This window comes from Syngnathus floridae, chromosome 19 (assembly GCF_059516105.1).
Source record: "Syngnathus floridae isolate MCC-2025c chromosome 19, RoL_Sflo_1.0, whole genome shotgun sequence".
NCBI lineage: Eukaryota > Metazoa > Chordata > Actinopteri > Syngnathiformes > Syngnathidae > Syngnathus > Syngnathus floridae.
Window position 1 is genome coordinate 7,250,791 of NC_142431.1, and position 11,278 is coordinate 7,262,068.

Here is an 11,278-nt window from a genome sequence, read left to right on the forward strand (position 1 = left end):
ACTCACCTCCGCCTCTTCCATATGTTGAGTGAGAGTCTGCTTTGTGTGTACACTGCGCTCTCTGCTGGAAAAACACGGAACCGCTATACCGCAACAAACTAAAAGAAAAAACAAATAACGTGTCATAAACGACATTTCTTGCTTTGAGTTTTAGGATAGTTGCAACAGCAAAGTCAATAAACCGTGTTTGTATGAATGCGATTTCACTCCCGCGCAAAAAAAACCAACTACGAGATGCATACCTGAAGGAGGCAGTTTGATTGTTTTCCTAAAGTGTTATGGGGGAAAAACACCGGACACTTTATTAAATACACTTGTCCAACTTGCAAAACAACATCGAACAATAATATTCAGCAAATGCAGCGCAATTCAACATCCTGCTGTGAATCAGTACTAAATGACACTACTGGTCATTTTTATGATTATGTTTGAAAGTTTATCCAAGGCTATAAAACACCTCTGAAGTACATTGTTATATTTACTGCATTTGTGTATATTTGCAAATTTATTTTAAATAACGTAATGAAATACATTACTGTACTAACTTTCAATCAGATGTGGCTGTAGAGCTTGGAGGTGCCACATGGTGGCGCTGCTGCAGATCCCTCCATAAACGTCTGCATCTGAATAAAGGACCATGTTGCTGCCAGCCAGGAAGTAGTGCCAAGTACCGGGGCGAGCTCCCGGATATTCAACCGGCACCAGATCTCCTCTTTTGCGGGAGGTAGTTGGACCCATTGTTGAAAGTGGGGACCGGAATCAGACGATGCACGCCTGCTGAGGGGCGCGGACGGCAGGGAGAGGGAGCCCAAGAGCATCGGTGCGGCTCATCCGGATGGTGCTGAAGCTGCTCACGGGAAAACTGAAAAGGGCGGATGCTTATGCTTTCCACTCGGTCAGTTTGCTCACCCTTCCGGATTTTTTGGTGTGAATCTTGCAACTGAGCCTTTTGCATCCCTCGGTGACTGAACCGGGAGAACTGCGCAGGGAGCGTGTGGGGGAGTCAAGCCTGCGCGGACGCCGGGCCTTGGAGCGAGTGGAGGATGCTGGGCAGATGACTTGAAGCACGCAGAAGAAAACTACTAGGAAAAGCGAAACAAAATGGAGGAGGCTGCTCTCGGAGCTTCTCTGCCGGCTGCGCAGGCCCCCGAGGACGAATCCATGACACAGCAGGACGAGGCCCTGCTAGAAGAAGAGATGGAGAGACTGTTGGAGGAAAACGACTACCTGAAGGTTGGAAACGTATGATAGTCAAACGAGATCAAATCTTCAAAAGACAATAATAAATGAATTTGATATATTGGTAATTCTATGACTGATAAATGCTGTTCTCTTTTTATTTATATTTGACATTTACTTTCACATTTATCAGCTTACACTGATGCTGTTGGGTTAAAAAGACAATGCTTAATTTCACATGATATATGCATGAATTTGTAACATGCGTCTTGCTATTGCATGCATTACGTTAGGGGCTGTTTCTAACATTTGGATACACCAAAATATTAGAGATAGCTTTCAGCGTGGCGCAGTGCATCTTTAATTTACTAATTTATTAATAAACTAAACTACCACAGCAATAATAAATATATTAAAAATACATACATGAAGAAAAGGCCTTAGCTGAGATTCGAGTCTAGAACATCAAAAATGTGAGGCGGACTTGACTAATATTCTTGAATGCAAAATTCTGGGCATAGTACGAGTGACCATCCTTTACCATTTTGACGTCACTTGAATCCAAGCAGATGGTTGACTAATTGTCTATTGATCTGACTCATATTGATTTCTAAGATCAATGAGATTTTGTACAACAGATGAGGCTGCTCATTACCATGTATAATTATTTAAATAGTGTTTAGGTTTTGATGACCCAGCATTAGTAAAATGGTCTCAATGTCTTAATTTGTTGTCCAGTGCGAGATTGAGGAGATGAGGGCTGAGATGGACGAAATGCGCGACACATTCTACGAAGAAGACACATGTCAGCTGCAGGACATTAAGCGTGACCTGGAGCGGGCAAACAAAAACTGTCGGATCCTGCAGTACCGCCTGCGCAAGGCCGAGAGGAAGCGGCTGCGCTACGCCCACACAGGGGAGATCGACGAGGAGCTGCTTAGGAGCCTGGAACAGGACCTCAAGGTATGGCCGGTGCGCTTTGGTCACGGGAGTCAAAATCAACATGTCGGGGGCTTGGCCAGGTGGCCAAAGACGTGTCGGTGAGACTGCACCACGAGCTGGAGAAGGTGGAGGAGACCCGCGCCAAGACCGAAGATGAGAATGAGAAACTGAGACAAAACCTCATCGAGGTGGAGGTGACCAAACAAGCCCTGCAAAACGAATTAGACAAAACTAAAGAGGTAAAGAGTTTTTCAACATTTCAATTTTCATTTACCGTTTTGGCCCGAATATAAGACGATGTTTTTTGCATTGAAATAAGACTGAAAAAGTGGGGGTCGTCTTATATTCGGGGTCTACCGATTTTCACTTGTGCGCAGCGGTAAATTAAAGGTTGCTGGTATCGACTGAGTATGTTGCTGTGATGGTGTGCGTCTTTGACACAAAGTGAGCATATACATTTCATTGTTACTACTGTTGTGCCTTTTGTCCGATCGCGGTTTGCTTCGTGTGCGCGCCGTTTGATTGACAGCTCCGGCGCGCTCCTTTAAGTTTGCCTCGCATCGTACGAGTAGCCGTTACGCAGCGGCACGGCGACTAACGGTCGCCAGCAAATGTATTTTGTTGTCTCGATCGATGACTTATGTTTGGTGTGTTGCAGAGAGTATTTCATTTATGGTTATTTATTTATTTATTTATTTATTTATTGCCAATAATTCAGTAAAGCAATCAAAACTGAACCACGTCTTCCCTCCTGTGTTCTGACCGACACCCGGGGGCGAAAAGAGCATAACCATCCGAGCCAACCCCCTATACAGTCCTCAAGCTCCCCAACAATAGCGGTAGCAGTTTGCATTATTTTATTGCAATGTTTTTCCTCATTCAGATTTGTTTCATGACTACAGTTAGACTTCACTTTGATGGTTAATGCAGTTATTGCAATTTTGTTGTTTTATCACAGTAGATTGGTTTATTTACATTTCAAAAACCAGAAGCCATTCATTTACAAATGTGATTGCAGTTTAGTTTACATATTTAAATGTTCAGATATTAAGATGTGATAGACAGTTTTTGTATGATTTGAATAAGGCAAAATAACATGCTTTTTCTCTCGACTATATTGTTATAATCATTTGTTTCAGATGTAATTATTTTCTGTATACAAATTAAATTTGGTGTTCAAAAAGTCGTTTTTCAAACTTGAGTCTCGAAAAAGAGGGGGTCGTCTTATAATCGGGGTCATCGTATATTCGGGCCAATACGGTATTTTTTTTTTTAGTTTCAGCTCGAGCATGAGTGATCCACTATATAAGAACTTGAGTAGCTACGTGCAGTTAGCTATCTAGCTATCTTGAAGCCTCTGGGAGGCATTTCTTACAATAAATGCGTTGACTGTCATCGGCTTTCCCACTAAAAGTTTGTATCGTTGACTTCTCAGAAGAAACGAGGAGGTAAAGACATTCAAAGGACCGACAAGAAAGTGGCGCAGACTCCCACTGAGGTGAGTCGTCAGTTCCATTCCAGGGTGGCCATTTTAAAGCGTCCATTTACTTGTCCTCAATTAGGCATGCAAGTGAACCGAAGCTTATAACAACTTTTACCCGGAGAAACTTCCTCGGAGAAGGAAGGAAAATGTTTGGTTTTCTTGACTGAAATCCCGAGCTGCTTTTTTTGGGTCTCGAAAAACTTCCTCACTTGATCTTGGGCTGACATTTTAAAAGGTTTTGACACAGACACAAAATCTTCTCTTTGCTCTAATCCCTTAAAATCTGATGACACACACTTTGTCTTGAATTCCTGAAAAATGACTTTCGCTCTCTGTCCAGGAGGACAACGAGGACCTTAAGTGCCAGTTGGCCTTGGTCAAAGAAGAGGCCATCCTCATGAGGAGGAAGACGGCGACCATCGACAAAGAAAAAGACCGTCTGGAGCAAGAGCTACAGAAGTATCGCTCCTTCTACGGCGAATTGGACAGCACCCATCCCAAGGGCGAGGCCGGGGGCCCGCCCTCCACCCGTGAGTCCGAGCTGAAGCTTCGCCTCCGCCTAGTGGAGGAGGAGGCTAACATCCTTGGGAGGAAAATCGTCGAGTTGGAGGTGAGCCTGGCCAACAGCATCAGTTACTCGCGGATTTGTGACAAAATGGCAAACTATGTCTTGTTGTCTCCAGGTGGAGAACCGAGGCCTTAGAGCCGAGCTGGACGACCTCCGCGGTGAGGGCGAAGGGGAGGGTGGCTCCGGTGTGTGCTCACCGGGCGGCCCAGGCTCGGGTCGAGGGCTCGGGGACGACTTGACGGAGCTCAGACAGCAGCTGCAGCTGGTGGAGGATGAAGCCGAGCTTTTGAGGAGGAATCTCGCCGATGCAGAGGATCAGAACCAGAGGGTGACCAATGAGCTGAATAAAATGCGATTCAAAGCCGGCACCCACGAGGGCGGGGCCCGGCACGGGGCAGTCTCGGGGGTAGGGGGGATGGACGGAGCGAAGACAGAAGCCCTGCAGGAGGAACTGAAGGCGGCCAGGCTTCAGATCAATGACCTAAGTGGCAAGGTATGACAAGTTTGTTCACTTAACATCCTTCCAGATTTGATTTGTCTAAGAACGGAATCGTACACTCTCGTATTTTCAGGTGATGCAGCTTCAATACGAGAACCGCGTTCTGTTGTCCAACATGCAGCGCTACGACCTGGCGTCCCACCTGTCCCTGCGGCCCAGCCCGAGGGACAGCGACGCAGAGAGCGATAGCGGCGGCGGGATGAGCGGTCGTCGTGAAAGCGACGAGGATTCCACCTCGTCCCGCCTGCTCCCCCCTCACCGCAAACGGGAGGGTCCCATCGGCGGGGAGAGTGACCCGGACGAAGTCAGAAACAACATCAGCGGCAGTCGTTGCGCCACGCCCACCAGGGGTCTCCTCACACCGTCCGGGCCCGAGGGGGCCGCCTCCACCCCGCTGGCTCGCTTCCTGCCCGGCGGGCGCTGCGGCCTGCGTGACAGGCAGCAGATGATCGACATCCGCGTGGAAGCCGAGAGGCTCGTGCGGACCATCGACCGGCTGATCGCCGACACGGCGGCTATCATCTCGGAGGCGAGGGTCTACGTGTCCAACGGCGAGCCGCTGCAAGGCGGTGACGAGGACGACGGGAGCCGCATCAGGGAGCATGAGCTGCTGTATCGCATCAACGCCCAAATGAAAGCCTTCAGGAAGGAACTACAGGCCTTCATCGACAGACTTGAAGTGCCTAGACTGGAGGACAGGGAGGCCGAGGAGCCGTTGTCGGTGAGAAACGGACACCTCGCAGTCCCTCCAGGGAATGCAACAATTGGTCAAACTTGGTTGAATTTGCATTAAGTGTAACCATGGCGACCACTAATTCCTGGAGGGACTGACTGACTGACTAACTGAATGGTTCCTTCTGATTGTAATTCTTCTTTTCTTCCTCACTTGCAACCCCATGTTCCACTTTCCAGATGTTCCAGCCCATCGTTTTGCTCATCCTCATACTTGTGTTGTTCTCGTCCCTCTCGTACGCCACCATCTTCAAACTGGTCTTTCTCTTCACCCTATTCTTTGTTCTGTGATTGTACTACGCCTTCCTCGCCCCACCGCTCCTTTCTTTTATCTACATCCATCCCCTTAGTTCTTCTCTGTTGATTTGATATTTTTTGTTCCTTTGCCCCTCACCGCATTGTTTGTTGCCAAGGTTACCAAAAAGCACAGGGGAAAACGCTTCACTTGCCTGCCCCATTCCCGTGACCCTTAACGCCCCACGGGATAAGTCCCGGTAAAAGGTGAGCCTGTGATTTGTTGCGCTTATTTCAGCTGAAAAAAAAAAGTTCGATTATTTTTCAAAATTGTTCAGCCGTAAATGATTTATGATTGTTGATGTTGGCTATACGGTAGGGATAGTAAACCTCAGCGACCTTTGTGTCCAGATTTAACCTTGCTTGTAAATATATTTTGGCTTCAGAATAGCTTAGAACAGCCGTCAGCTCTTTGCTGTTCAAAACATGTTACATACCCAACCCCCACCCCTGCTGTCATCGCCCAAAGCGGGGGACTGTTTGTTTTTACCCCTGCCTTTAACTCCTTCAGGGCCCGTGTTCTCATTTATTAGGCAACGGCAACAGGTGGAAGCTTGTGAACGAGCAAATTCCGACGCCTCCGATGTTTTCCAACAGCAGGGCCCCCGGCGATTAGAGGACGGGAATTAGCAAATGAGCGGTGGGGCGGATAAGGCAGACAGTAGCAACTGTCAGGCACGGGTTCGACTTACAGCAGGATGCCCCTGACATTTGGCGTTTGTCGCATTTAAACATCCTGGACGTTAGGAGTCATTCCCGGAATATTGCTCACTTAACGTAATAATTGGGGATGAGGTTACAACGGATTAATGACAAATGCTATTCAATGGGGAAAGCTGATTTGAGGTACAGTACAAGTGTTTTGAGTTACGAGTATGGTCGTGGAACAAACAAAGCTAGTCTCTCAAGGCGGGTGCAGTATATTGTGGATTTCCACCTCGTGTGGGTGGGTGTGGAATGTTACCCCGGTGATAAACGGGGGTCTGACTGTATTGAATTAAATATAATTAGCCACTCACTTGGCGTCTATTGGAAAAAACGCTTAGGGTCACAGGACAAAATCTGCCCGGACGCCTGCGAGCGGAGTAGTAACAGAGAAGCCGATTGGCTCGGAGACGTCGGCGGGCTTAAATAGCTAAGTAAACACTTACTCTCGCTCCCACCCCACTTATGAATAATTTTAGCCAGGATGCTGGTGACGACAGTTGTCCTATTGGAGTCTTCAGATGCTGGAATAAATTTGACATTATGATATTGGAGCCCCTCGCAAGCTCCGCCTTCACAGATAAAGGAGGAGGAGGTTGTTTACTCTTTTGTTCAATGACTTGACCTCAATGTGGGGATCTGACTTTAGGGTGAGGTAGGAGCGGGCGGGAGGGGGCTCTTTAAAATGAACCCACCCTGCTTTACGTAATACTAGAGAGGAAAAACAAGGGGACTGGTAGTGCAGACAGACACTTGAAGGATTCAAGGCAAGCGGGGGTGACTCAGAACCAGGGACTAGACCCGATTGGGGGGATTTACTGGACTGAAAGGACAACTAATCTTTAAGTTTTCACCTAGAACAAGGTTGGTAGTCATTTTGATTGTTGGCAAATTTCTAATTGGTATTTGGGGCGAGAGAACTGGTCGTTGGTCAATCACTAAGTGCATATAGACCATTAAACAATTCACACCCGTGTTCATGCATATCGACGAGAAGTTCAGTGACCCTATCATGCATCATTTGGGAACATGGGTGTTATTTCAAGACCACTTTTGGCCATAGTAAATAAATGTAGAAATAATATACATTGTACATAGATATCTAAATATTATGAGCAGATTCAATGTTTTTTCATCACAGTTTTGGCCTACACATGGAATGCATTTTTTGTTACCGCCATGTTTATTTTTATAAGCTACATTCCACTGCAATCCGATTGTTATGCAATTCTCCCAAAAATCATTATAATTGCTGTCAATCTGAGAATTTTCTCATCTGAAATTATGACTCCTTAAAAAAGCAGCAGTGGTCACATGCGAAATAGCAATGGCATGAGCAGTAGGAAAGCCTGGTGTCATGCTTCAGGCCACATGTGTGCGCTCATGGGAAATGGCTGCTGGGACGCATGCCTGGCGAGGTTTTCTTGCTATGTGGCGAAGTGTGAGGGAAGGGGTGGCTAAAACGGTGTCACGTACTATAGTGCTTCCGGCGGTGTGCACACGTCCGGCGGTGGTGTGCACGCGTCCGGCGGTGGTGTGCACACGTCCGGCGGTGGTGTGCGCACGTCCGGCGGTGGTGTGCACACGTCCGGTGGTGGTGTGCACAATTGCTGTGTTTTAAACTAATTCATCAAAAAAAAATTGGAACATATTGGTGACTTCTGTTTTATTTCAAAAGCCAATGTTTTTGTCTTTCTAGTGTTTCCCCGAGTCAGCCATCTATCACTGTGGTGCACTGCGGCATCCCTGCCATCACTAACAGACAGGGAAAGTGAAACGCAATCGCCATAATAAAAAAAAAAAAGGGGGGCCCTCAGGGTGTTGCGTGACCCGCGCCATGGCGGCTATTGATCTGGAGCACAGGCTAGAACACGGCGGGCGAGGCTGGGGGAAAGCGAGGCCTGACATGATGGACAACTTTGACTCTGAAATGCAAGAGTGGGAGGACCAGCTGCAGGACATTCAGAGGAAAATCGAGGAGGTGACGACTCAACTTGAATATGCACTTCACTCGCTCTTCTGTGGCCAGGATGTGTACTGATTGACCATCACGTGTTTGTCAACCGGATATCAAATTAACTTTTAGCAGTCCAAACAATCATAGTGAACACACAATATTCAAAGGCCGGGTTCTTCACTGTCGGGAAGTATCAGAAGCTCAAGACTAAGTTAAAATAAATAGTTAACTAATAGTATAAAATAAATGAACTTCTAAAATAATATGCGTATGTATAATGCGCTGCTGGTGTGTGTGTCCGATTAGCGTGCCGGCACCAGTGTTGCGGCAACGATATCGACAAATGTTCACAGGATAATTAAAACGGGCGCTGACAGACTCGCTAAACGCTGTCAGACTCGCACGCGCATACTTTGAAAGCCGATCCTGACGCAAGTACGTCGGTTGCCATGTAGAATATCATGCGGGGATTGCGACAAGCCGAGCGGCAAATTACAACGGGCAATAATCTATGTTCCTTTTTCACGTTTCAGCTGTACAGTGAGGTCCAAGCACGTCGGGGAGGAAACGGCGCTGCCCCAGACAACCACAATAACATCGACGTTGGCCCCGTAAACCACGGTGACGGCATTTTTACACATGCCCATCAATGCGACCGTCACCTTGGCAACGGCCACCCTGCAGGCCACCGGAACGGCGTTTCAGACATCGGAGACTTTCTGCAGGACTACCTCGGCCACAGCACGCACGTGAATCAGAAGAACAATGGCGCTCGCCACGTGGTAAGCACTAAGACAAATTTGAAAAGACTCTGAAATATAGTAATAGTCATACAAAGATGACGACGATGAAAGGGAATGTGGTCGCTGGTCCCAAAGTGGCACACTTATTTAAAGCCTTGACTGACAGATGCAGGTAGACTATTTTGAAAGGCATGCTTGCTTCTCTTTCAGCACTTCAGCAACACCATCAAAGTGAGTCAGGATTTGCCCGTGTACCAATACGAGAGTGGAAGAAGAACAGCTAGTCAAAGGTACAGAAGATTACTTTCTTCCAGATATCCCACATATTATTTTTGTACACACTGACTGTATCCCGTTCTGATTTCCTCTATGGTCTTTCTCAATCCAGAGTGGGACATGAGCAGTTTTTGGGAACTTTAGAGGAGCTAGAAAACCGAAAGAACAGAGCACCTTATGCAAAGAGTTGCCCCAACAAAGAAAACTCGGTCACCAAACCCCCTCTGGGACAGAAGGAGGCATCCCCGCCTCGCTCCACCGTTCAGCCTATGACAGCGGAATCGCCGACCACAGAAAGAAAGTCCTACGGCCCCGGTGTGCTGGGTGACAAGAAGTTGGGCAGCCCGTCCATTCTTAGAAAGTTTGGGGCTATGCTCCACGAGAATGAGGGCAAAACGCTCACAGATGCGGGCGTGGTGACTTCAGAGGTAAAATGCCTCAGTCCCGGAGGCCAGCGCAGGGGGGCTGCAACAGGGCCTGTCAAGATCCCCCCCCAAAAGTGCAATTCTGAAGTGGAACACTGGGGATCAGAACCCACAAGACATCACCACAAGGACCTGCGAGGAGGATCCCAGACCAGAGGGCAGGTTCCCGGGAGCCCGAGGAACAGGCCCAGGTCCAACAGTGCGGCAGACAGGGACAGATCGAGAAGCCATCAGGGGGAGCCCAACATGGACTACAGGATCCACAGGGGCAGGTTGGGGGTTCAGTCAGAGTTTCCTGGTTCCAGAAGAGATGAAGGACTCATTGAGTTGCTGGACATGCTGGCGATCCAACACAAATACACTTCCAGGGCCTACAAGACCAATCCACAGCAGGTATGTTCTCCGGTGTCTTGAGCTTCTTACAAAAGTGGCCTTGTGTCTTTTGTCATTTTTTCCTCACAAGAAAACTGACCGGTCTTCTTTCCTCTTCATCCAGGTAAACCCACCCCAGTGGTCCTCGGAGCCCAAGACGAGTTTCTCCCGGCCCGCCCGGCCGGCCAACCAGCGTCCTCCTTCCAGATGGGCGAGCAGAACGCCGAGCACCTCGATCGCGGCCCCCATGGGCCCTAACTACCGGCCCCCGAGCCCGCTTGTCCGGCCTCCGAGCCCTCTCGTCCGGCCCCCTACCCCCAAGATCAGAACCCCCAGCCCAGCCCTCAAGTTCCGACCGGCCGTTTGCTACTCGCGCCCCGCCGAGACCATCATCATGTGATCGCGTTACATTTCCCGGACTTTCTATCCATGCCACATTCTGTGTTAATACTATGGACGGCGATACGAGGGCTAAGAAGTTCATTCAGAGTACGGAAATTCCTTTGAGAATTTATTCAATCCATATCCTTAATATTTACCTTGAGGGCTACGTGCACGTACACGAACCTTAAACTGGATATCAAAGATACCAAACAAACGGTTAAACGACTTTCCATATTTGAGTGCCAGCTAACATTCTTCATCATCTCTTGTGTTTTTTTTCACTTGGTCAACATGTCAAATTTTTGTTTAGCTGCTGCCCCCTTTAATCCACGTTTCGGTCCTTTTGTTGTTGTTGTTTTTTTTATGGCATTTCATTCATTTCCATTTATGTACTTAAGGATATTGCATGCAGCCCAAATTTCATGGGCGGCAATGTGCTGTTAACATAACAGTGTAACTTCCAGTTTTATGTTGTCAAAGTATACATATACAATATTTATTATGTCCAAACTACTCATGTGATGACTATGATATGCCTTCATGTATTTTTTTTTTGTCTTGGTAATAAATGTAGTGATTTGACAAGTATTTTTTTTTTTATTTATTATTGAAACATTACATAAATCTGAGTATTGGGGCCTTACTGTAAAACTTGACATTGTCACGCACCGGTGTCGTCCAGCCACGCCCCCTTGTCACCGCGATCGCTGTCACCTGTC

At 47.6% G+C, this 11,278-nt stretch overlaps 1 protein-coding gene across 4 annotated transcripts; it reads left to right on the forward strand.

Annotated features, from left to right (window-relative positions):
• The first annotated feature begins 629 nt into the window (after positions 1-629).
• LOC148381995 (microtubule cross-linking factor 3-like) lies at positions 630-8,250 on the forward strand. 4 transcript variants are annotated; one of them, XM_088362312.1, is made up of 10 exons: positions 630-895; positions 978-1,233; positions 1,918-2,142; positions 2,202-2,360; positions 3,557-3,619; positions 3,945-4,214; positions 4,288-4,665; positions 4,745-5,392; positions 5,584-5,904; positions 8,102-8,197. In XM_088362312.1, exons 2-9 carry the CDS (start codon positions 1,102-1,104, stop codon positions 5,692-5,694), a joined length of 1,986 nt encoding a protein of 661 aa, XP_088218438.1. In that variant the 5' UTR covers positions 630-895; positions 978-1,101; the 3' UTR covers positions 5,695-5,904; positions 8,102-8,197. The 4 variants fall into 4 exon arrangements, with proteins under 4 accessions (XP_088218438.1, XP_088218440.1, XP_088218442.1 ...); XM_088362314.1 differs by having other exon boundaries at positions 988-1,233; XM_088362316.1 differs by having other exon boundaries at positions 630-1,233; positions 5,817-5,904; positions 8,102-8,250.
• The last annotated feature ends 3,028 nt before the right edge of the window (positions 8,251-11,278 follow it).

Excerpts from the sequence above, each read along its gene's own strand:
- LOC148381995 (XM_088362312.1), top strand. The coding sequence starts at position 1,102 with ATGGAGGAGGCTGCTCTCGGAGCTTCTCTGCCGGCTGCGCAGGCCCCC. Across the intron at positions 2,143-2,201 it reads GCCTGGAACAGGACCTCAAG|GTGGCCAAAGACGTGTCGGT; the intron begins GTATGGCCGGTG and ends GGGCTTGGCCAG. Across the intron at positions 5,393-5,583 it reads AGGCCGAGGAGCCGTTGTCG|ATGTTCCAGCCCATCGTTTT; the intron begins GTGAGAAACGGA and ends TCCACTTTCCAG.